We start from the raw sequence: 26,292 nt of genomic DNA, 5'->3' as shown, positions 1-26,292 counted from the left end.
TATCATCATCATACCATGGTACCAGAGGTCTGACTTTGATGGTCTTTGTCACCAGTGGTGCGTGACAATCCAGTATCTCGGATAGTGTTGTGTTGTACAGATTTACCAGATCATCAAGATTATCAGGACTGTCTTGAATAAGGGCCGAAGACCGCACATCATGTGAAAACAATTCAATGTCAATACCTTTAATTTTGTACAAATAAGTAGCATGCTGATTGGCCAAGACTATAACAATTTGTGCACGTGTTGAACAGATTCTACTGAACAGATTGGCTAAAAACATCACAAATTGTGTCGTCACGATCTACCTTACATTACATTACTTACCGTATTTTCTCAATCAAACGCCCCCCGTTTTTTAAACTACCTCCTCCAACTTCAAAACAAACACTTGAGGGATCCTTGAAATTTCAACGACTGTGAGCACCAACACAAGATAGGAAATGCGTCAGTCATGAAGTCAGGAACGCGTGGTTAGGTTTTATTTTGTTGTACAGCGTCCATCCTGGCTATGTTATCCGGACCTTTCCTTCGAACGTTTACTCAAATTCCAAAGCAGCATACCGTACTAATATGTCATAGCAGTGCCATTTAAAAGAATATATTTACTTGTTAGCTAGTCTCCCTCGCAGCCGTTCTTAGTGTCGTCACGCAAAATTCCTCCCCACTAACGGCTGCTCACATTCGAACAACATTCCTTTCCACCATTTCAGCCAATCACCATTCGGTTCATATATCTCAGGAACCGTACCCGCCAAAGTAATCTAACCAATCGCATTGCGTGTTTTATTTTGGAGTTCTCAGCTTTCAAAATAGTGACCCTTGGCCTTGAAGAAGCTTTTGATGTTGTTTAATAGCAATACATTTCGAATTTCGAGCTTAAATACAAATGCGTTGAGAATCGTTTCGATTTTCCGGCGATTATTCTGATTTGTTCATGACTGGATGTGAATGTGATCTGCTATTCAGCGACCAGCGAGTTGTCAGCTTGCAAAGCGTGCTATCAAAGGCTTATAACGTTTAAAAAGGCATCTGATCATCTTCAAGAGCTTAAAACTGAATTGAAGGGAATCTTCAAGGATCAAACAATTCCAAGAACAAAACGCTTGTTAAGAGTCGTGAAAGACGATGGAGAAACTACGACAGCTTCATGCCGTGGGAAAGCCTCGAAATGTTTACAATATCCGATCAATACAACTTGATACAGGAGAGACTTTCCGAAACTCATAGGTAGGTTGACAAAAATATCCTTCTTTTTTCTCGACTACATTTCTAAACATTGTTTTTTGCTGTGAATTCGCAATGTTATTTCGTCCGTTGTGAAAACTTTTAGAAATGAATAAAATATGTTTCTTAATTTACACGTTGTTTGCTTCAGTTGGAATGTTTGATCCGAATGTTCCGCAAAACGTTAAAATACTGGAAAATATTTCGCTCTGTTTCAATAAAGACGTCCAGAACCGCAATCTTTGAGAAAGAAGAGACAAGAATACGAAAACAATAATTATATTTGTCGCTCCCGAACGCATACTTCGCCGTGCATAACTTGCAATTGTTGGATGACATGAACCGTCCCGACATGAACTGGCGAAAAGTAAATTTTATCCCAACACAAATTAAATTTAGTCAAATTTAACTTTTTTTACACAGCAGAGGAATTTAAAACTTTTTATGAGACGTATGGTCTTCGGTTTTTAGTCTTCTGCGTTTGTAAACCGGTTGAAACTGAACGGTTTACAGATCTTTTCAGAAAAATAATTTTTCGAAAGCAGACACGGCAGACAGTGTAGCGCCGCATTGTTGAACGGTTGCTATAAAATAAGCTAAAAGATAAAAGTTTGCGCCTTTTATTTTCATGCTGTTTTATTGCAACGGTCAGCGAAGCGAAGCCCTTTTTGATAAATTTCCCGCATAAGGGTTTAATCGGCACCAGTTATAGAGAGTTGACGCCGCAGAATAAAACAAATAAAATTTTTTTATCATCAGAACTTGTTGCGTGCGTGCGAAATACATGGGATCGAATGTCCTTTGAAACGCAGACATAACGTCGCAAAATTTTAGGAGTACTCCATGTATTTGTTCAGTTTCTGCTCCAAATTCAAACCGAAATTAATGATGTAAGTGGATTCAAAATACGCTGTAGAGAATTTTAAAAGCTGGCTCAACAGTCCCGTGAATGATTCTAAATGCTCGGTGATTTCGTTGAATATCGAATGCCGTGATTGTTAATTTTATCGAATGTTTCAAAACGTGTTGACAATGGTTTGAAAAATTATTTATAAATGGAATTGCAACGCTTTTTGATTCCGTTGAAAAACATTGCTTGCGTTTTCAAAACACATCGAAATGTTCTTCTCTGCAACAACAGAATTCGCGGGAAAAAACATGTTGATTACGATCTCCCGTGCTGTGATTGGTCACATAAGAAACAAAGGGAAAGGAATGTTGTTCGAATGTGAGCAGCCGTTAGTGGGGAGGAATTTTGCGTGACGACACTAAGAACGGCTGCGAGGGAGACTACTTGTTAGCTTGACCTCAAATAAACGCCGGGACCTCGAACAAAGGTTTATTTAAAAATAAGCAATTTTGACCCGGCGTTTATACGAGGCCGGCGTTTAATCGGGGTCCAGCGTTTAACCGAGAAAATAAGGTACATTACATTACATTACTCTACATTTTGGAGCGTTTCTGAATTTACAAATCTTCTCGCGGCTCTATAATCTGCCGCCTCGTCAGGCCTTCTGGACTTCCAATTATATAGCTGTCAATTATATAGCTGTCAGTAAATCCTATATTGTCAGCACAACTACGGTAATTTTCCTTAATTTCTGTGAACTGTCCAATTTGGGATTAAATTTGGATAGTTTGAATTGGGTTATTCCAGAAAAAATACACACTCCTGACTGATGGCAAAAATTTTTACCCCCCCCCCCCCTCTGATTGGATTTCCCAGTCCGCTAGAGCCCCCCTGCAGCCCACATTTCCAAGCTCAATGACGCCCGCTCCCCTCCCGCCCGGATTTCCATTTTTTTAAAAGGCCCTAACTGGAAACAACAGGCAATAGAAAAGATGCAACATTTCATCCAAAAGATCCTTGTTTATTATAATTGTCAAAGCTTGGCGAATATTGCGAATTTTCTGGGTCAAATTTCAACATTTCAAATCAGATTATAATTTAATGATCGTGTTACGTTTGAGTGATCTCCCACTCTCCAAGAAAACGCCACTTGCTTTTTTCTGTACCACAACAAACGTACAAGATAAGAAATTTGTAAGTCTTAAAAATTATGTAAATGTAAGAAAAAACACAGTGAAAAATGTCCTTATTAAGGACTTAAAGGCACTAGTAAATAAAAACTATAATTTCAGTTGTCGGTGACAAGTTAAGGGGGCCTAATTATTGGCGCGTGTTTACAAGATCGAGTTCTCGCTGTTAGGACTGTTTGTGTGACATTTACTTAAGCTTATATAATAAAGCCTTTCGAACTACAATAATTTTAAATTTGTTGTCTATATGGGTCTGTAGGTCAACTGGAACTCTTGCCTTTCTTTCAAGCATTTAAGTTTTCATGCGTAATGTCCACGTTCTGGCTTCCATAAACTTGTCTTTTAACATATCAATTGTAAGGCATGGATAATAAAGTGGAAGTGGCCAAATCATACGCAAATTGTGCATACGCATGTTAGCCAGCAAAACGAGTTCTCGGGTTGGCTAACATTTTTGAGAATGTTGCAAAGCATGGGCGTGGGTGGCCTGGGTACCATAAAAATGTTCCCGGCATTGCATGCTCAGTCGACAGTGTTTTTTCCGATCGTAAAGCTGTTGTTATCCATTTATGTATCAGTCAATTCCAAGCGAGATCATCCCCCCGGGCATTTGTCCACTACCGAGGCCCGGGAATTTGATCGAACAGAAGCCCGGATGATTGGCCATTTGACCATTGACATAATGTGTCATAAGCTATAAAATGCTAGCGAGCTCAAGCGCGTGGAGTTAGTATTTGGTTACGTTAATGTAAAGTACCTAGTTTCAACGTATCTATCTTTTCCTAATATTAAAATTGGTTGATAAAAAGGAGTGTCTGTTTAGACCAAGTGTTAACAAGAAGGTAACTGGTCGTTAGTGAATCCGCTCGTACTCGTAGGCAAAAAGACCACAATTCAACGAGAAAACCGACTCACAATGACATTTTAGCCCCGACCGTGCAACTGGCCCACATAGTGGGGAATTTTATCGGACATTTTGAAAAAAGTCAAAATAATTAATGCCCGGGGGTTTGCCCGGGGATGATCTCGCTTGGAATTGACTGATACATTACCGCGCTGGTTCTTCATGAATAACAGGTCCTATGAAGGTAAACTTAAAGCGTATGAGGTAAGAACACCATAAACTGGAAGACTACAAGATTTTCCATTGCAAACTTCTTCTTTTAAGTGGCTAAAACATATCGATCGAGTTTAAGTTAAAAGTGACCCCCGAGGAAGAATTTTTTTGTTCAGATCCCCCTCCCACCTGGATTTCCCGGGCCATTAACCCCCCTCCCGCGAGAATTTCCAGTTTGCCATCCGTCAGGGTTTGTATTTTTTCTGGAATAACCCATCAAATAATTAGGACTTTCACTTAAAATGCACAAACTGTCCAATTTAAGAAAAATCGGACAGTTTTGTCTCAGCCAATCAAATCCAAGAAAAATTAACATGTGACAAATATGAGCCAATTAGCACAAAGCATAGCGTCAGCCCTGTAAACGTGTTGCATTGTTAGTCGACAATGATGAAATTTTATTAGGCAGATTTGCTTCGCTTTTTCCATTCCTTTTGAGTTTTTCAGCAATAGTAACGAAAATGAGGAATTTTCTACATTGTCAGAAGAGGAGCTAGCTGTACTAAGAAGCAAACACTAAGACTAAAACACCTGCAAGAGTAAGAAACTTGGCTAAACGTAAGTGCGGCGAAGCGAAGCAAGAAAACTGGAAGATATCGCTTGCCATGAGCTAGATGCAATTTTTTGTCGTTTTTTTGCTAAAATTCGAAAAAAACTACGGTTATGAATACAAGGAAGATAGTGGAAAGTAGGATGTCAGATTCAAGAAGTTGTAAAGCTTGTTCCGACACTTTGTTTACGACTTTCATCGATTGATGCAGTGTTTTCACTCACTTTATAGCAAGCTTCCCAAACTCAGGTGAATAAAATTGCACTGTTTTGTTAAGTTTTAATTGTGTAAGGCAATGCTTTGAGTGAGTTGCATATGCTGTGTTATGCTTATCAATACTGAAGCTGTTTCCTGTTCTAGGCATAAGTTTATTGTTTGTGCTGGATTGACTGACTACAAGCTATATTTTCAATGTGTGGTTCCAGAAAATATCCATACTCGCCCCACCGAAGGGATTGGAAGGGGGGTCACAAAGACCTAAAACTTTAAAGCAATATATGAAGCTAAATTGGAATTTCCAAAGGGGTGGGGGTCATATGGATTTTTTTCATCTAATTATTTCCAAAGTGGACAGCATGTAGTCCAATAACGTATACAAAATCAATATTTAATTGCCGTAACCGTTCATCAGTAGGATGCCTAAAATGCGTGTAATTCCACAATTGGTTTTGGCTCCATTAATTAAGGTCATTGCCCTGAAATAGAACTGAACACAATTTTTTAACCAAACTTCGCCTACTGGTTTATTACGTTAAGGGAACTTAAATTTTGAAATAAAAAAGGGGGGTCACCAGATTCGTTTAGTAGCAGGAAGACCTTGTATATTCCATATAATTCCTTTAAAATTCCTCTGCGAGTACTAGTAAAGTACACGTTTTTAGCAATAATTTATTTTTCAAACACAAGAATTGATCTGTTTTCATTTTACAGAAAGAATTTGATCACTACACCAAAAATATGAGAAAAAATTGATAGGTCACCAGACTCGTTTACGAGAAAGCGACAATTTACTTCTCTCGCGGGCTAAGCCACATAGAAAAAGCCGCCATTTTGTTTATGTGCGCGCGCTCGCGCGCGCTTATTACGCGTAAAATTCTGCGCAGTAAGGATGTGCAATGCAATACAGGGCAATGACCTTAAGGTCATTGCCCTGAAATAGAACTGAACACAATTTTTTAACCAAAATTCGCCTACTGGTTTATTACGTTAAGAGAACTTAAATTTTGAAATAAAAAAGGGGCGTCACCAGATTCGTTTAGGAGCAGGAAGACCTTGTATATTTCATATAATTCCTTTAAAATTCCTCTGCGAGTACTAGCAAAGTACACGTTTTTAGCGATAATTTATTTTTCAAACACAAGAATTGATCTGTTTTCACTTTACAGAAAGAATTTGATTGCTACACCCAAAATAGGAGAAAAAATTGATAGGTCACCAGACTCGTTTACGAGAAAGCGACAATTTACTTTTCTCGCGGACTAAGCCACATAGAAAAAAGCCGCCATTTTGTTTATGTGCGCGCGCTCGCGCGGACTTATTACGCGTAAAATTCTGCGCAGTAAGGATGCGCAATGCAATACAGGGCAATGACCTTAAGGCCGGTTTACACGGTACGATTTTTCAGCTCGATTTGGCCCAGATTTGATAGTTAAGAAAATGAGTGAGCATTTAAAAATGATCAGCTCAATTTCTTAAAAATCTGTTGCAGTGTCACAGATTTTAAAAATCAGGCCGATTTTGATCCTTTCAATTTGAATAGGCAAACGAAAGCCGGCCGACGAATCACAGCGTGTAAATTTGCTTGAAACAAATCGGGCCAGCAAATCGTCACATGTAAACCGGTCTTTAAATCCTATACCAATTGCAGAACATTTTATTAGGAGCCACCCACGATGTGAGCACAGTTACAGACAAGACAAAATAATAAGGAAAATAATGCAAACTAAATGTAAACTGTTTACCCGGGGGGGGGGGGGGTACTCCCTATAATGGCCTATACGGGGAGGCTCCGCCCAAAAGGGGTACCTTTTTCAGGCTTCAGGTATATAAAAGGGTAGGGATTTCACACGTTTAAGTATATGAAAGGGTATGGAAATATGTCATTTGGCTATTTAAAAGGGCCTTTAATTAAAATATTTCAAACAGACGCAATTTATGGCTGTATTATTTTAATTAATTAAGCGCTACATAAAAATGACAAGAAAACGTCCTATTTTAAGTCCATGCCATGTCTCTTAGGTATATGAAAGGGGTACCTTTTTTCAGTTAAAGGTATACGAAAGGGGTACAATTTCTGTCAAAAATGGTATATAAAAGAGTAAGGGGTTAGAACTTGGGGCGGAGCCTCCCCGTAAAAAACTTTTTGGAGTACCCCCCCCCCCCCCCTGGACTGTTTAATTACGAACTAAGCGCACACGTAAATAAATTAAGCACACGCATATCATCTTATTCCCTTCAGTAGTGAGTTTATTCAAACCCACTAGCAAATCACGCCCCAGTTATGGAATACTGGATTGAATTAGGAAGTTAAATGTAACTGGATGTGTAATTCAATTGTCAACTTACAATGTCCCTTATTGCAATTGCATAGAAGCTAGGTTCACCCGCTGCAAGTGTTAATTATAATAAACTGAAATTTGACCCTCTGAGGATTTGTACATATCAGTCAACACTTGGTATCAATTGGACAGTGGATGTCTTCTGTTGAGCAAGCTGCTACAACAAAAGTTTTCTATTTGCGATGCCATTTCACAAAAACAGGATGTAGCATGATCTAATCTAATTTTCTTCTATCAATAAAGCAATTAATATATAGATATAGGCAAGCCTAAAAGTGGAGCTCCAAACTTATTTTCTGGTTCTTTAAATAATTTTTGTGAAACTGCTCTCATTGAAAATTCTGTTATTGAAGATACTACTCAAGAAGGATCCAGAGGAGGTTGGACACCAGCCTGCGAAGAATTATGAGTAGACCGTCATTTCGGCTTCATTTGAACCCAGACGCGAAAGAGTGAACATCACACTGTCGTACAAAATTGTTGCTTTCGACCAACAAGAGTCACAAGCTGATCACTTTGAAGTATATTTATACACTGCAGCAACGTTTCAAATTTATTTATCTTTACTATACCGAGTTGGGCTCAATGGGCTTTTCGCGTCTTTCAGTTTTGTTGATTTTCCGTCGGAAAGGCGAATGTTTATTTTGCCATTTAGCGAGGCACTTCTCCACAAACTGGACGGATTCAAGTTGCCGTTGTTCTGTTTGAGTGTCAGGATGGATCTTGTTGTTTCCGATTTCGAACTGTCAAAGTAATCGGCGAAAATAAAATGAATGATACAAATCAACCACCGATACATTTTCTCATTGTAACACTCGTTTATTCAAAATACGTACACAGTCAACATATTAGATTACATTAATTGATTGCATAACACCCGAAAGTCGCAATGCTTTTCTTGTCACACAATGTTCTTGCCGCTTCCAAACAGGTCTTTTTGCCCCCGCTTTGAGCGATTGCTCATTACTAGATCTGCCCCAAATGAATCGGACGTTAGTCAGAATAACAAACAACACTTAAAAGTCATCAAATCAGATGTTTTCGACGTTAGACTTCAAACATGGAGTCAGCGAAAACATCAACACCTCGCGTAATATTTTTTCGTCACACCAACTATTACACATGACAAAGTTTAACTCAAAATATCTCAAAAATGGTTGCGGGGGTGAGTGGGGGCAACGGTGTAAAAGCAAAGGATAACGAACCTACTTTTGCGTAATGTAAAGATTACGGTCTAAAACCCTGCGGAAAACGGGTGAAACCTTTCCTTCAAAATGTGTCCGATGACACGTATGAAACTAACAACACTGTTCGATGGCTCTTCAGATCTTGACAAAAATACGCAATGATAAATCAACTAACCTCTGAAATTACTACACAGTCGGAAGGATTAATATTAAATGAAGCCACAGAACGATTTTCAGATGACTAGCGTCCAAAAGAGATCAGAAAAACGCAAATAACTGCCACCTTCTGTCGCTGTAGAACATTTTTTACGGTTCGCCAAGTAATATTTCAAAAACGAGTGCGAATGTGTTTGGAAACCCCGATAAAACACGAAGCACGAGTTTTTGAAATAGCTTCTCAATCGGCGCCTAATTGCAAACAAAATATATTATTCACGGACACTCTCATCCATTATTTTTATTTCTTTTGTTTAATTAGCGTACAGTTTGCAATCGGGGCCTTATTGCAAACAAAGGATTATTATTCACAAAAACATTGAATTGTTGCTATCTTTTGTTTAATTAGCGCATAGTTTGTGATGATTACGTAAGATCAGTGTTTTTCACAACTAAGTTTGTTTACTTCAAGCCGCCACAATTTGCATGCAGTGGCGTCCTGCTAGTTTTGAAACGGGGATGAATATCGCCGGAGATGAATACCGCCGGTTTCGGCCGCCCAAAAAGGTGCAAGAAAATTCCTTGCTTGCACAGTCAAAGTATAGTGACAAGTGAGCCGTTGAGGTTTTGAGAATCGAACTTGCCAAACAGCGCGCAAGAAAAACCCTTTAGGCTTCTTTACTTGATCCGGGAAGTGTGTTCAAGGATTATGATGTTCACCGCGTGCAAAGTCTTGAAGAGAAGTTGGAGGACCTGGATGGTCTGTCTTTAAAATATTGGCTCACAAAATTCGTTCACCAAAAACTCAGTTGGGAATAAGAACGGTGGTCGATCGCTACGAGATGTTCAGGGATGTTTCTGAATTGCACTAGCACTGTAAACGTAAATTTTAGAGTGATTCCACTTAACCCGTGAAACAGAAGCTTGTCTATTCAGTCGGTGTTTGTGTCATTAATATTTAAATTAGGATAACCCCACATCACAAGGGTTTGACGTTTTATCAAACTCTAGAGTTTGATATTTCATCAAACTATCGTGGAAAGGCCTCTGTCCTGTGCTTCATCGGGTTTTCAAACCACACACACCTGACCAAATTGGCGTATCCTGATTGGCTTGTCAATTCATGAATTATTAATGAGTTTGAGAAGGTCACCTAAAACGGCCTTTCTCATTGGTCAAAATTAGCACGTGATTGGTGTCCAACCTTCTCTGAGAAGGATCCATAGCCGAAATAAATCATCAACTCCGGCAAAGAAAAAAAGATTTCAGCCAGCGATAAAATGGAAAACAATAACCTGGTCAGCGGGCAACTTCAAAAAACACATGACCTCGATGAGCTGTACACCTGAGCCCATGATATGGTCATGTGATACTGGTCAGCGGATACTTTGTTTTGACAGCTGTCAAGTGACCATATTATGGATGTCAAATATCAAAGATTCAAGCCGATATGGCACTCTTCTCCCCCCACTCGTGTTGCCTTCTGACTTCCCTCCCCCTCAATGAGAGTCTGTAGGCACGGGCGGGCGTACGCTGACTGGATAACCAAATTTTTTTGGCTTCATGCATTACCAAATTTCCTCACCCATGGTGCTCTGCTGGTGCGCTTTGCGGGCTGGAGCTCCGCTAAAAACAAAAATAGTGCAGGTTTTGTTATTTATTATTCTGCATGGCAGTAGTACGAAAGGGAAGAGATCCCCCCCCCCCTCATTACTTTAAGTTTTACATCTGTATTGTCAGGTCCTGACGTTAAGTGTCCCAACTATATGTATTATTTTCCTGACATTGCAGGTCATTAGAATGTGAGAGACGTTTCTGTAATGGTACATATATTTGGAGGATAGACAATTACACACAGTGTCGTGAAGATGCTATAAATGAAGTGATGACAACAATTTACAGCCCATCCTTCTACACCAGCCCCTATGGATACAAGCTGTGTATGCGGATCAACTTGAATGGTGTTGGCAGCGGAGTGGGTAAAAGTGTGACGCTCTATGTCCATATGGTGAAAGGTGATTACGATCATACCTTGGATTGGCCCTTTACTGGAAAGTTCACACTATCCATTTTGGATCAATCTGATGATGTTTCATCACGCCTTCATATAAGCAAAACCATTGATGCTGAACCCCATCTAGAAGCATTTCAACGACCAACAGCACCACACAACAAACGTGGTTTTGGCTACGAAGAGTTTGCCTCCCTTGAGCAAATCTGTGAGCCGCAGTATATAAAGAACAATACACTGCTGGTGAAATTTGAGATGAATCATTAGTCCAGGAGGGCCTGATGGTCGAGGCATGATATGTTCAAAACATGCTAGCTTAAAGCTTAAAGCCCTGATCAGGAAATTTGCAGACAATGATGGACATACATGAATATTCTTTTAAAAAATTAATGTATAAGTTTAATAGAGCGAATTCTTTTCCTGGGTAAAGATATATACATATCCCAGACACAACATAGAAAATTACCTTTTTAGGCCTGTTTGAATAATAAACAGTCATCTTTTTCTCTTGGGGTTCAAAGTTTGTGCCAGTCTGTATCCTAACAGGGATGGTTTTAGCAAAGGAGCATGCATATCAAATGAATGTTAATTAGAGGTGAATGTGATGCCTTATTGCCCAGTGGCCATTGTTCCAAAAAATTCATTTCACACTTATTGACCAAGACAGGACTGGAGACACATGTGCTCCATTTCGACCTGACCCTGACAGCTCAAGTTTCAAAACAACAATCAGACATGCCTCCATCAGACATGAACATAGCATTGAGCTGCCCAGTGTTTATTTCTCAGACAGAACTAACGCCTGGTTCACACTAGCGACATAACAACGTAAAGAAAGGATCAGTCCTTTCCTTATGTCGTTATGCTTATGTCATGTATGTCGTTATGTTGTGTTGTTCACACTGGCGACATACAACAACGACTTGAAGTGTTTTCTACATTTCGAGACCTTGCCGTTATTTAGTAAATAAACCCCTTCAGGCGGTTGGTATATTGGAGGATAATGCCCGAGGCTGAAAGATTGTCGAAAAATGAACAGTTGGCCGAGAAGCGAAGCTTCGAGGGCAACTGTGAAATTTTGAGGACAATCTTTCAGCCAAGGGCATTATCCTCCAATACACCAGCAAGCCAGAAAGGGATTTATTTATTTTATAACCCTCCGATTAATTTCTGCAATGCGCTTTATCGCCAGTAAATTTATAGGAAAAAACCTACGTAATAAACCCGGCGTAACTGTGGTGGAAACAAATGTAAGTTGATTGTTTACGTGATTTTTTTAACTCTGTGATTTCATTAAAAAGTTAGAATTGAATAAGGAGACTTGCCTAAAAAATCGGGCGACGGATATCAAATCGGACGGGGTATATTCGCTGATACCCGTCGTCCGATTTTTTACCACGTGATGCGTTTTGTCCAATGAGCGCGCGCGAAAATTAATCGGTGGGTTATAAGTCGTTATAGCGCTTGTGTGAACCAGGCCTTAGGCAAGGTGGATTCATTTAGGATATACCAGGTCAATGGCAGACTTTGTTTGATTAATCTGCCCTTTGGTCAAGTGGCATAACTGGCTAAAGGCACGCAGGTTGTTTGTACAGATATTGAAAATTGATGGCATGTTATTATAGGCTTTGATGTAATATCGATCACTAGTATATAGATGGCTTCAAGCATTTTTATCTGAGATGGGCCTTTAGAAGATATTGTTCTCTTTTGTTTTGATAATAATATAGATGTCTAGGGTTTAAAAAGAACAGCACAGTGAACTAAGAAAACCCTTGTTAACAATGAAACAGTGTTAGTAATATAGAATGTATTTATTTATAGAATTAACTTAGGTTTCAGGCTGGTTGTCACTAGACATTTGCACAAAAATGAGCACAATCATAAGCATTAGAAGAATTAGTATTCTTTTTATGTACCGGTACTTACCGCCGACCAGTTAGCTCAGTTGGTAGAGCGATGGACTGTCGTACGGGAGGTCTCGGGTAAGACTCCCAGACCAGACCAACACTCAGGGTCTTAAAATAACTGAGGAGAATGGGCTGCCTTTGACATCTGCAAATGGTTAGACGTTCTAGTCTTCTCGGATAAGGACGATAAACTGTAGGCCCTGTCTGCTGCATCTTCAGTGTTATGATCAGCAGGGGATGTTAAAGAACCCACACACTAATCATGAAGAGTAGGGCACAAAGTTCCCGGTGTTGTGGTCTGTTCTATTCACATGTATCAATAGGTTGGGTGGTGGGGAGAGATCATGCACATGGACAGATAGCGGCTGCCAAAGGTGCCTGATATGCTTATGTCCGGTCTCATCCCATAATTCTATTATTGTGAAGCACATTTGAGCTTTGTAAATGCGCTATACAAGAACCTATGTCATTCATCATTCATTCATTATGCTGCCTAATTGCCCAGTGAAAACCAACCTTAAGTGCTGCCATTAGGCAGAAAATAATGTTGAGTAGCCGTTATGCACATAATGGCATTATAATTTTAATGATAATTAAATATAATGAAAATTAAATAATTAAGGTCATTGCCCCGAATAAAACTGAACATAGATTTTTCACCAAACTTCGCCTACTGGTTTATTACTTCAAGGGAACTTAAATTTTGAAATAAAAAAGGGGGGTCACCAGATTCGTTTAGGAGCAGGACGACCATGTATATTCCATATAATTCCTTTATAATTCCTCTGCGAGTACTGGCAAAGTACACTTTTTTAGCGATAATTTATTTTTCAAACACATGAATTGATCTGTTTTCATTTTACAGAAAGAATTTGATCGCTACACCCAAAATATGAGAAAAAATTGATAGGTCACCAGGCTCGTTTAGGAGAAAATGACAATTTACTTCTCTCGCGGACTAAGCCGCATAGAAAAAAGCCGCCATTTTGTTGATGTGCTCGCGCGCGCGCGCGCTAATTACGCGTAAAATTCTGCGCAGTAAGGATGCGCAATGCAAAACAGGGCAATGACCTTAATGATAATGTTGTAGAGTAAAGGAGTAAGTATGGGTAGTCCTGAAAAGAACTATTGTTGGTGGGACTGACTAATCAGTTTCAAAGACCATGAGACTTGACTACATATAAGTTAACAGCATTAACGGCCAAACAGTTTTCACTTGAAGAATATTTCACTTAGCTTGTCAATATCAGTAACCAACAAGTCTGGCTTTTCAGCTAGAATACCAGGACGATCATACTAGATAAACTACTGACACTCCTGCATATAAATCAAGATCTTATTGTAATGTTACTTTAAATAAATAATTAGTTTTTGTAAGCTGTGAGGATTTTCTTTGTTTAACTTAGCTTTTCTGCAACCCCTGGAATTGACAAACACTTTATTTCTTTTATTTTAATTGTGATAACTTTGTTTGTATCCCAGCTGTTCAGCAAATTGTTGGAAAATGCACTGTAATTGGAAACTAGTTTTTGTGATGTCATATGTGGCAAGCAGATTGATGATAGTGGATTTCAGAATAGCCTGCAAACAGGCTCCCGAGTGGGGTTTCCGTGAGCGAAGCTAGTGGGGTTATGCGAGCAAAGCGAGCGGAAGAGTGGCTCTTCCGCTTGCCCCCACTAGCTTCGCTCACGGAAACTCCACTCGGGAGCCTGTACGCAGGCTAATTTCAGGATGGAAAGAATGTTACCAAAGGGATGACATACATGACTGACAGTGATTTCTAGCCACATCAAGGGCAGTCACAAATCTGACAAGCCTCCCGGTCCTACCAAAAGTATTCAGTTGTCAAAAGTCGAGATCAAAACTAGCTGGTAAAAGTACAGAACACATGCACATGAAGTGACAAGACTTGTCTCTTGTCATTTATGTCACAGTACAGAGGGATGTGACATTTCAAAGATTTCTAAATGTTTCCTGAAGGCCACACAAACTTTTGGAAAGTCGAACCATTTCTGAATGGCATAAAATTATTAAACTTATCTGAATTTTTTTTAATTGCACAATATGTACCAACTTAAATATTAAAAATACATCCTAAATGGTACCAAAACACAATTCAATTGTTGCAACCCTCATGCCATGCATCCCCTACTTACAAGTCATTGAATACCATAATGAAACCAAGGAATCTGATCAGAATGCTTACATTAGTCTCCCTCGCAGCCGTTCTTAGTGTCGTCACGCAAAATTCCTCCCCACTAACGGCTGCTCACATTCGAACAACATTCCTTTCCACCATTTCAGCCAATCACCATTCGGTTCATATATCTCAGGAACCGTACCCGCCAAAGTAATCTAACCAATCGCATTGCGTGTTTTATTTTGGAGTTCTCAGCTTTCAAAATAGTGACCCTTGGCCTTGAAGAAGCTTTTGATGTTGTTTAATAGCAATACATTTCGAATTTCGAGCTTAAATACAAATGCGTTGAGAATCGTTTCGATTTTCCGGCGATTATTCTGATTTGTTCATGACTGGATGTGAATGTGATCTGCTATTCAGCGACCAGCGAGTTGTCAGCTTGCAAAGCGTGCTATCAAAGGCTTATAGCGGAGCTCCACGCGCCGAAGGCGCGTAGCGTAGCTCCATTGGTAACATGCGGGTACAAGGGAACAGACAGGGCAAATGGTATCCTATCGAACCGAGAAATTTTGGTTGTCGCGTACGTACGTCCGTCCGTACGCACGGATTAGGCCTGGGAACGAGCTAGGCTCCGGTGGCAACCCGCGTCTTTTGGCGGGAAAAATCATTACTATCAAGGCCTTAGCAAAAAAGTTTTTTAAAAACGATTTCTACTCAGCTAAGCTTTATATAGTAGGAAGTTTTAAACGGGAGGAAAAAAAATCATTCTTAGCTCTTGTTGACAATGTTAGAATTACATGAAGGGGAGACTAACTTGAGGAAGTCCGCTGTGTGAAAAGTCAGGAAACAATCTCACAGCATGCCGATTTACCAAGCGTACGCATGAGTTCAAAGCATGAAGACTCCTCGATTAAAAAGCACACGAAGAACTCAGTTTTAAAGACAGTTTATTACAGATACATTATTTCTGGATATATTCCTCGTTTCACCCGCGATGACAACCATAGTTAGTAGAGGAGTAAAGATTGTGGCCGATCGAAATGGAAAATCTTCCAAGCTTCTTGGTGAGTTTGAAGCAAAGACGGTCAAGGACAACATTCCTTTACGAAAACAAGGTGAGCTATTGATGTTCATTTTTTTAACAGATTAGAAAAGTCTTTGGTATTTAGATTAACCAGCATTCAACCTAATACACTGTACATCATTTTTAAGCGATGGCGTGACATCGCTTTTATGCCATCGCACGATCGGTTCGTTTTGTCTGTTTGGCCCGATCGAACAGAAATCAAGTTTAACTTAACAAGAAATCGCGGCGTAAAACACAAAAGCAAAATACTTCTGTGCAGTTAGAATGGAAAACTACAATGTATGAACGAAAGAGACTTATTATATATGATGGAATCTATTAGATTGAGTCACACTGATTGAGTAGACAGAAATTTCTAATTCTTAAAATACAAAGGGCCGCTGTGAGCAAGAGACCGTTTGACCTTAAAAGCTTGCTCGCGCGTATCGTATGTCGTTTATCCGTGATATCACACTGCAGTATAACGCAATCTTTGTTGAGACAACATAGGGAAATCTAAATAAATAATAAAAATATAAAATAAAGTATTACTGTTGTTCAATAGCTGTTATTGTAGTTGAGCCTGCGATAATATATTCTTTTGTTGAGAAGGTATGAGAACGAGGCGAAAGGGTCAATACATCGGTTAAAACAATGCAGAATGACCCTTTTGCTTCGTTTATGTGTCAAACCGCTGGGAACTGCAATAAGAGCTATTGAGCAAATCTACGAAGAAAATGTATTATTTGCATCCTTGGTCTGTGAATTCATAACAACTGCATTTATTTGAATTCCATCAGATCCTCGAACTATACTATTTACACAATCACTAACATTGCTTCTTATGTTAAAAAAATGTAAGATGCAGTTGGATAACAGTCTTTTCGACACACAAGGTGTCAGCTACTATTATTTACTTTAAGTTTTCCTCAAAATTATGTAAGACCCATTGTGAAACGCGTGCCAGTTATTAAACGAAGCTGGGTTCTAGCTCTCAGTCGTGTACCGGTATGTCAAACAAGGACATAGACTTAATGAACTGAAATTCGTTTTGTCTTAAACACGAGTTGTATTCAAAGCATACCTTACTTCTGGTTTTTCCTATCCACGTTAATTTGTTTATTCTGTAGTTAAATCACCGAAGTAGGAAGAACACACCACTTTTAAACGTTGGAAAGAGTACAGAACAAGTAGAGAACTTCACATGAAAATTTGTAAGAATGTGGTCGAGTCAGATGCAATACAGTATGGGGCCCAGTTCTCGACCACTATAGACGTAAACTAGTATTTCTTTTCTCAGAATAACCAAAGAAACTTGAAATTTCTCCCAGAGCTTTCTACATTATTCAGCTTTTTGGTGTAAAGCTATCGACCGGTTAATAATTAATTATCCCAAACAATAATAAAAATAAAATCTCCTTTTGTGGGCCCAGTTCTCGGCCACCAAAAAGCTTATGCGTAATTTCCGTATAAAAAGGCTCAATTAATTTTCACAGTCATAAAATCATTCTGTAAACTTATTTATGTTATATCGATCGCAAATTATTTTTATGAGGCTTTTTGCAGGTTCTTGCAAAACCGCAGAATTGTGTTGTGTGACCAATGCATTTAGATGGTTTACTTTGCAGTGGAAGGGTCTTGAAAGAGTTAGGTGTTGTAGAAATAATAAACAAGACAAGAGTTAGCTCAAAACTTAGAGATGTAATTGAACTTTATTTTTAAAACATTTCTTTCTTTTATTCTGGCTGCAGTAGATGAAATTATATTAAAAACCAAGCGCTAAGCTGTGATAGCGAGCAGGGTGGCCGAGAACTGGCAAATACGCAAAAGTCGCACGGAAAAATTCCGAAGTAAATTAAGACCAACAAAATATAAAGGAATCAACGAAAAGTTAACTTAAGCAGAAAGCTGAATTATTTTACGTTTCACATGCAAAAAATTAGCTCTTTTGGTTGGGGCTTTCGGATAAAATACGAATTTAACTGCATCCAAGAATTTCAAGGAGCCGTAAACAAACAAGATTTCGGGAAAACAAATTAACCTACCTCCGCGTAAACTCGACGTGTGAGCTTTCTATAGCGTGTTGAAGGATCAAACTAACGATACTTAGAGCACAAGAATCAGTCTATCGCAAATGTAAATCTATCGCTGGATGTAAATAACTTTTTGTTTTAATTCAACTGAAGCGTGAAAAAACGCGTTGAACACAAAGTGGCCGAGAACTGGACCCGGCCGAGAACTGGGCCCCATACTGTATAGGGGACATTGCTAGCTGAGAGTCTTAGCGAAATATAGTTTCTCCATGACCTCTGTTATTTTTCACTGAGAACTTTGCGTAGTCTTCCTTATTTTAGTTTTTATATTTTTATCATATGAATGTTATGAGTAAAAACGTTTTGTGAAAGTTTTGTATTTCTTATTTGATTTTACAGCCTTTCTCAGAATAAATTGATTAGTTTTTTCATATTTTTATAACTTACCGTATTTAATCGATTAAACGCCTCCCTCGAATAAGCGCTACATGTTAGAACAGAAATATTAATAAACGTCGCCCTCAAATAAACGCCGCATCATGATGATGCAGCATTCATTCGAATAACAGACTCGGAAAGCAAATGCAGTAATAATCAAGCTTGGAGTAGGCCAAAAAAAAATATTTTTCTTGATTGTAACAAGGTTTTAAGGTATTGAAATTGACTTTTCAGGCATGCACTAAAACATGTTTCTGTTTTTTTTTTTTAATTTAAATGTTCAGTTACCATACTATTGTTAACAAGAAATAAATTGAATTTTAAATGAACGCCGCCCTCGTATAAACGCTTTCCTCTAATAAACACCGCACTCGAATCACGAAAAATTAAATAAACGCCGTGGCGCTTAATCGAATAAATATGGTACATAAAAGAATATAGCACAGATTCTAAAATGTTATGCAAAAGATCATGAAATTTTCTTAAGTTATAACAACCAAGCTGATCCTGAAGTTATAATGTAGGATAAGGGCTTGGAAAAAAATAAATTCCAGATTGCCCTGTGGTTAACAAGCAGCTCTCAAATTTTGCTTGCCTAGGACTGTGCATGATTATGTTTCTTAGTAAACTTGTGACTGTATAATTTACATGTAGACGACTTGCCTGGGCCTTTTAACCTAAATTACGCAAACAGGCACGAAAAATTAATTGCTTGACAGAAAAATCTACTTGCCCCAGATAATCAGAGGGTACTTTTTTAGCCCTGTGGCTATGAGCATTGCTTTCTGGAAGGTTGCACATGACTCGTACAATTCTTTAAGCCTTTCAAAGTTTTCCAACTTAAAGCAGTGACTAAATCAAATATTTTTGCCAATTTTTTTTCTGCAAGAGAAGTAGGATTAGTTTTTGATCGTGAAAATAATAAGTTCAAAATGGGCCTGTCTGCGATGACTTGAGGATTATATAATTAAAAGTAAATAATACAAACATGTATTATTTATTTAAACATGTACAACAAGTTTTTTGAGGTCAATTTCAGTGAGAAGTATTTATGGAGGGTGTAAGATGCAGTTTGAAGTTATCATTTATTTTGGTAAATCTGTTGTCTTTCTAAAACTTGCTGTTAGGATTTCCATACTTTTTGCCAGGATGCAAGTTAAGAATTTTACAGGTTTTTGATATGTATAAATTTTGTTTTCAGTGCAGGGAAAACAGTCAAGGGGTGCAGTTAGTGAAATTGGTGATGCAGGTAATCATTACATAAGTGTCAGCTTATACCTTTCTTTAGCTACATGTAGATATTAAAGAAGCTCCATGACACATTAGTGCATGAAACTTGTTTTTCAAGTGTAAAACTTTTGGGTGTGAAAAATGGTACTGTATGCGTTTTAACCCCTTGGTAAGTTTACATTGTATATTTCCCTAAAATCCTAGTTCAATTGAGGAATTTAATATACACAATTTATATGTAACAGCACATGTACATAAAATGTTTTCGTTGTTCATTCAATGCACCCCTCCCCCACCGTTTGGGAGGGGTATGAGGGCAAAGAACCAACAAGATCTGCTACCTGACCCGACAAAATACCGGAATACTTGTAATGATTTTGTGGGAGAAGTGCAAATTGACCTGTTGTGTTTGAATTCCTTTTGTTAATACCTTAATTAAACCTTAATAGCTACATGTAATAAGCTCAAGCTCTAACTTAACATAAATTGTCTTGTTGTGGTACCAGGCAAATGTAGAAATAGAACTTAAACTCAGCTGAAATTTTACGTGAACACAAAGACTTAGTAAAATTTTAGAGCTGTTTAGGCCAGAAAAGCCAGCTGGGCTTGTTGATGAACCGGCTAAGTGTTTTCTTAGCTACATCCCTGATAAAAGTTTTAGGGAGAATATGTAAGCTTTCCTGGACTTAATCACAGTACTTTCAACAGCACCTGTCAGAGATAAATAATTATAAGAGTCTCAAAAGACACATCATTTTGTAGGGAACTCTTGAATTAAGCCGGGGTTTCACACCCCAAAACATTCATCAAAGCCTTGCCATGTGCCGGGTCTTTTTGATAGCACTATTAGTGTCTTCAGTAGGTAAAAAAAGGTTTTGCTGACACACTCACTCTGAAAGGACTTTTTGGTTCTAAACATACATGTATCCCCCAACACATTCCCTGGCCCATGCAAAAATTGGAAAAATAACTCTCTTTTTTATGTATCTGTATAATGTTCTGAATAAATTCAATTAAAATTATAAATATTCATTTGATGTCAATAATCATCAACAAAATGGTATCTGTTATTTTCCCTTTTTCAGGGTTAACACGAGTAGCAGAATTTCCACAGAGAGTTGCAGACGCAGAGAGAGAGATAAATGAACAATCAGAATATATTATTTCTTCATTGCATGTACAACTAATACTTATGTACTCTGTGTGAAATACAATTTATGTGGTCAGGTGTAATTTTAAAGTTAATGAAATAGAGCCAGATAAGGCTCATCCATGTACGTATTTCTTAAGGGATCTCTGACAACACAATATAAAAATCATCCGGCTACCCAAACATTTGTGGGAGGTTTGGTGACGTAATGGTTATTGTGCTGGACTCCGGATCGAGCGGTCCGGGTTCGAGACCTGGCCCGGGCACTACGTTGCGCTCTTAGGGACTGGTCAATAAGTACAGGGGGGGGGGGGGGGGGGGGTGGGCCGGAGCAGAAAGGGGGTGGGTCATCAGTTTTTGAACCCTCGAAAAGGGGTGGGTTATGTAGTTTTGATCTACACGTAGGGGGTGGGTCATCTTATTTATTCACTAACTTTTAACTGTTAGAGTTCCAAGAAAAGTTGTATTCATCAGTATATAAAATTGATAAATTTCTCCATTTAGGCAGTTTTAAATGAATTTCTAGCGATTTCAAAAAGCCCAAATATAAAAATTTCCCGGGGGAGCATACCCCCTAAAAATTTCACCCCCTAGATGGCTTGTAATCATATTATTAGTTGCCCCCGCAGGGTTTTGGCCCAGGGGCCAAAACCCGAGGAGGCACCCTAGGACTCCCCGCGTGTATACATACAAGGACAAAGAATATTTGTTGAAAAAGTAAGAAATGTGTTTGTAATGGGCGAAGCGTTCTCGATTTGACAAAACTAGGCGCGCACGGTCGTGACGGGTAATATTTTAGCAAGCGCGCATGACGGGTGTCGGGTACTTGCAACCACGAGGTCGCGTTTGGTCACCTTCGCGTTTCGAGCTTCGCCATCTGCTAGCAGCGTTTTGTTTTCCGGTTTTGGCCTACGCGTGTTCACAGATTTGTTCGAGCGGTTTCTCTGCTTTGGTTGTGTTAAGTGATATTTGAAGCAAATATTAGTAATACGTCGAAAGATTTCGAGCAATTGGTTTCGTGTTCTTGGCTACGTGCCGGCTACCTATGTTCCAAGCGTTACATTTGTAAGGTTTGCTTTCGGAGGTTTGTTGTATCGTATACATCTTACAAGTTACAACGAGTAATAAACAAACGCGTGAACTTTGTCATGTAGTACAAGGTACAACGTAATTCGTTTCGCTAACAAACTGTCAGATTATTTGATCCAAAGAGTGGGTTGTTTTCTCGAATCTTTGAATGTGCCATAATTTGTTACTCGTGGAATTTTTTAGGCTTTTTGGCCTTGAAATTATTGTAAGTTTATTTTGAATGTTATAAGCCCGGGAATAAGCTTGTGTGTTGTCATCACGAATAATGTGTTATGTGTTATTTCCGCTAGGTGTTATTTCCGCACGCTAGGTAATATAATTCGACTTGAACTTGTGAATATTTTTAGGACGCAACGGTGTCACACAACAAGAAATTCCGCATGACACAGTAAAAAAGAAGCCTAATTGTGCAGTCCATCGGCATTAATAATTAAAGGCGACAAAAAAACAAATTATAAAAAGGCGGGGGCAGCTTTATAGTGAGAACTATTACTAGTTTTACCTGACTCTCAACCTGCATAGATTCACGCTGGGCTTTAGGCCTTTTAATACCAGTAAACTCTTTTCTCAAACGATTTGCAGATATGAATGATGGACAGTGGTTGTATTTTAAGTTATTAATTTCTGTATAAAAATATGAACTCTTCAATAATTGATTATGAATTAATATCATACATGTATACCGATTAAGCTTTTTGCATATGTTTGTGTCTAAATTTCCCCATGGACTTTACACACAAATATGTGGAAAACTTACAAAAGGCTAGTATGAGAAGTGATAAATTCATCCTTTTTTCACTTTTAAGAAATGGAAAAAGACATACACGGGGAATTTCAATTTAAAAGCTGAAGTCAAATTAAAAAAATCTCCAACCCCTAACAGATGATAAAGAAATGATAGGTCCCTTGATTTTTTTTAGCAAAAGGGGTGGGTCATGTAATTTTCAACCCCCTGTCAGGGGTGGGTTAGTCAGTTTTAAGCCAGACGGAAGGGGTGGGTCACAAATTTTTGAGCCACCACTTTTCCAATTGCTCCGGCCCACCCCCCCCCCCCTGATACTTATTGACCAGTCCCTTAGGCAAGACACTTTACTCTCATAGTTCTTCTCTTCACCCAGGTGTATAAATGGGTACCGGCTTATTTACTGCTGGGGGAGGGGGGGGGTTAACCCTGCGATGGACTAGCATCCCATCCAGGGGGAGTAGAAATACTCCTAGCCGCTTAATAATGCTGCAGAAACCTGGTTACGTCCCAGCCTGATGAGCCACTTGGCTCAACAGCAGGCTTTACCTACCCAAACATTTAATTCCCAGTGCCCACACTGTGAAGAACAGTAATCATGATAATGAGATACATGTACACAGTTCATCAATCTCTAAATTAATCTCACATGTTGCAATACAATAATAACTGATAAAATATATGTTGTTCATAGGCAAATTTTTACTTCACCAAAACCGAACTCAGTCATTAAATAATAAAACATTAAACACAGCTGTTTTGTTTTGTGGGTGTGTCTCACAGATTAGTTATTTGTTGTTATTTATAGTATCGGGAAAAAATACTGTCACTGTTCCAATAGGGCCCCCGTTTGAGGGGGGGGGGGGACAAGCTACATGCAAAACTTTCCAGTTGTATGCTATGTACAGCTATAACATACCAGTTATGGTGGGTGTATGGATATTTTCTAGAGCAACGCTTTCTTTGTTCTAGTTTCTCTTTGAGAGTTTATATATCTTTGGGAGGTTATGCACAAACTGCTAGATGATCATCCTCTTTTGATTGATCAACTATTTTTACTTTTATTTGGTGCTGTTGTTCATGGTGAAAAACAATACATAATATATATAAAGAAAATAGCACGAATAAAAAATCATTCTAAAAAAAAATGTAAAGGGCATATAACCGGGGAGCTCCGCTTTTAGGCTTGCCTAAATCTATATATTAACGTTTAAAAAGGCATCTGATCATCTTCAAGAGCTTAAAACTGAATTGAAGGGAATCTTCAAGGATCAAACAATTCCAAGAACAAAACGCTTGTTAAGAGTCGTGAAAGACGATGGAGAAACTGCGACAGCTTCATGCCGTGGGAAAGCCTCGAAATGTTTACAATATCCGATCAATACAACTTGATACAGGAGAGACTTTCCGAAACTCATAGGTAGGTTGACAAAAATATCCTTCTTTTTTCTCGACTACATTTCTAAACATTGTTTTTTGCTGTGAATTCGCAATGTTATTTCGTCCGTTGTGAAAACTTTTAGAAATGAATAAAATATGTTTCTTAATTTACACGTTGTTTGCTTCAGTTGGAATGTTTGATCCGAATGTTCCGCAAAACGTTAAAATACTGGAAAATATTTCGCTCTGTTTCAATAAAGACGTCCAGAACCGCAATCTTTGAGAAAGAAGAGACAAGAATACGAAAACAATAATTATATTTGTCGCTCCCGAACGCATACTTCGCCGTGCATAACTTGCAATTGTTGGATGACATGAACCGTCCCGACATGAACTGGCGAAAAGTAAAGTTTATCCCAACACAAATTAAATTTAGTCAAATTTAACTTTTTTTACACAGCAGAGGAATTTAAAACTTTTTATGAGACGTATGGTCTTCGGTTTTTAGTCTTCTGCGTTTGTAAACCGGTTGAAACTGAACGGTTTACAGATCTTTTCAGAAAAATAATTTTTCGAAAGCAGACACGGCAGACAATGTAGGCTCGCATTGTTGAACGGTTGCTATAAAATAAGCTAAAAGATAAAAGTTTGCGCCTTTTATTTTCATGCTTTTTTATTGCAACGGTCAGCGAAGCGAAGCCTTTTTTGATAAATTTCCCGCATAAGGGTTTAATCGGCACCAGTTATAGAGAGTTGACGCCGCGGAATAAAACAAATAAAATTTATTTATCATCAGAACTTGTTGCGTGCGTGCGAAATACATGGGATCGAATGTCCTTTGAAACGCAGACATAACGTCGCAAAATTACAGGAGTACTCCGTGTATTTGTTCAGTTTCTGCTCCAAATTCAAACCGAAATTAATGATGTAAGTGGATTCAAAATACGCTGTAGAGAATTTTAAAAGCTGGCTCAACAGTCCCGTGAATGATTCTAAATGCTCGGTGATTTCGTTGAATATCGAATGCCGTGATTGTTAATTTTATCGAATGTTTCAAAACGTGTTGACAATGGTTTGAAAAATTATTTATAAATGGAATTGCAACGCTTTTTGATTCCGTTGAAAAACATTGCTTGCGTTTTCAAAACACATCGAAATGTTCTTCTCTGCAACAACAGAATTCGCGGGAAAAAACATGTTGATTACGATCTCCCGTGCTGTGATTGGTCACATAAGAAACAAAGGGAAAGGAATGTTGTTCGAATGTGAGCAGCCGTTAGTGGGGAGGAATTTTGCGTGACGACACTAAGAACGGCTGCGAGGGAGACTATGCTTACATTGGCTGTTAAATAAAAAATAACCAAAACCATTTTGAAATTAGTCATTTAGAGAGACAACACACTAACCAAATCTGAAATTACAACTAGCATAATAACAAACACAGACCTGTGAATAATAGCCTCCGAGTAGGCTCTCTGGTCAGGGGTAACGTGAATCTGTCTTCGAGCGCCGATGGCGTAATCCTGCATGTGCTGAAAGTGCAAGTTTTGATAAGCCATTGTACACTAATTTAAGAAGTCAACAACAATTTATTGAAGTGTTACCTGACAATTAAATACAATTGTGTCAAAGGAAATTTTTTATCAGTCTGGTAACGAAATATACCCAAACTGGAATTTTACGTTCAGGTAGCATAAATGTCTCACTAGTCACATGCTGTGCAGTATTATAAAGTCTGTTTTTTTCCTCATCAAGTGCTTCACTGAGGCCTTTATTGTTTGTAACTATGGCAACCTGGGCCTCTAAATCTTGGTACACAGAACGGTGTCCAAAATTAGGAGAACCAATCAGAGTTAAGCTTGGCAAGGGCTCATTTGGAAGGTAGTACCACAGCCCCTTTGCATGAAACGTCCATTTGTCACGAACATATTCATGGACAGAGATGTGCTCAGTCTTCTTGTGTTCTAGAATAAGTTTGTAAAAATCACGAGCTAACAAGGTGTAGGCATGAGGTATTCCACCTGAAAATAAAGAAATAAAAAAAATTACAGTAAGACAGTTTACTGGTAATATTAATTTTTAATACTTAAGGTTTCTTGCACTTTCCAGCTCTTAAACTTTGTTGAGATAGATAAATAAAGATAGATACCGGTACATACATAGATAAATTGGTTACCGGTGATTAAAATCACAACTAGCATCTATAAGCTAAATTACTTGTGTTATGTAGAAGAGACAACAAATCTTAAGGTATCAGTGTACCCC

At 38.5% G+C, this 26,292-nt stretch overlaps 2 protein-coding genes and 1 long non-coding RNA gene across 4 annotated transcripts in view; 2 read left to right on the top strand and 1 right to left on the bottom strand.

Moving 5' to 3' along the window:
- LOC144631789 (TNF receptor-associated factor 6-like) overlaps positions 1–14,136 on the top strand; it is a 61,618-nt gene extending 47,482 nt beyond the window's left edge. For both annotated transcript variants that reach the window (XM_078490349.1, XM_078490350.1), the window contains exon 8: positions 10,630–14,136. In XM_078490349.1, coding sequence (XP_078346475.1) covers positions 10,630–11,116 — 487 coding nt within the window. In that variant the 3' untranslated portion in view covers positions 11,117–14,136. The remainder of the gene's footprint in view (positions 1–10,629) is intronic.
- Positions 14,137–15,660: 1,524 nt separating this feature from the next.
- LOC144631892 (uncharacterized) lies at positions 15,661–23,765 on the top strand. The gene is made up of 3 exons (XR_013566807.1): positions 15,661–16,014; positions 19,638–19,685; positions 20,752–23,765. It is a non-coding gene; the product is annotated as an uncharacterized LOC144631892 (long non-coding RNA).
- Positions 23,766–25,609: 1,844 nt separating this feature from the next.
- LOC144631786 (CDP-diacylglycerol--glycerol-3-phosphate 3-phosphatidyltransferase, mitochondrial-like) overlaps positions 25,610–26,292 on the bottom strand; it is a 5,611-nt gene continuing 4,928 nt past the window's right edge. Inside the window, exon 5 of the mRNA XM_078490345.1 lies at positions 25,610–26,048. Coding sequence (XP_078346471.1) covers positions 25,654–26,048 — 395 coding nt within the window. The 3' untranslated portion in view covers positions 25,610–25,653. The remainder of the gene's footprint in view (positions 26,049–26,292) is intronic.

This window comes from Oculina patagonica, chromosome 12 (assembly GCF_052425735.1).
Source record: "Oculina patagonica isolate OP01 chromosome 12, crgOcupat, whole genome shotgun sequence".
NCBI classification, from domain to species: domain Eukaryota; kingdom Metazoa; phylum Cnidaria; class Anthozoa; order Scleractinia; family Oculinidae; genus Oculina; species Oculina patagonica.
Note: the sequence above shows the minus strand (reverse complement) of the source record. Positions and strands in the feature narration are given on the sequence as shown.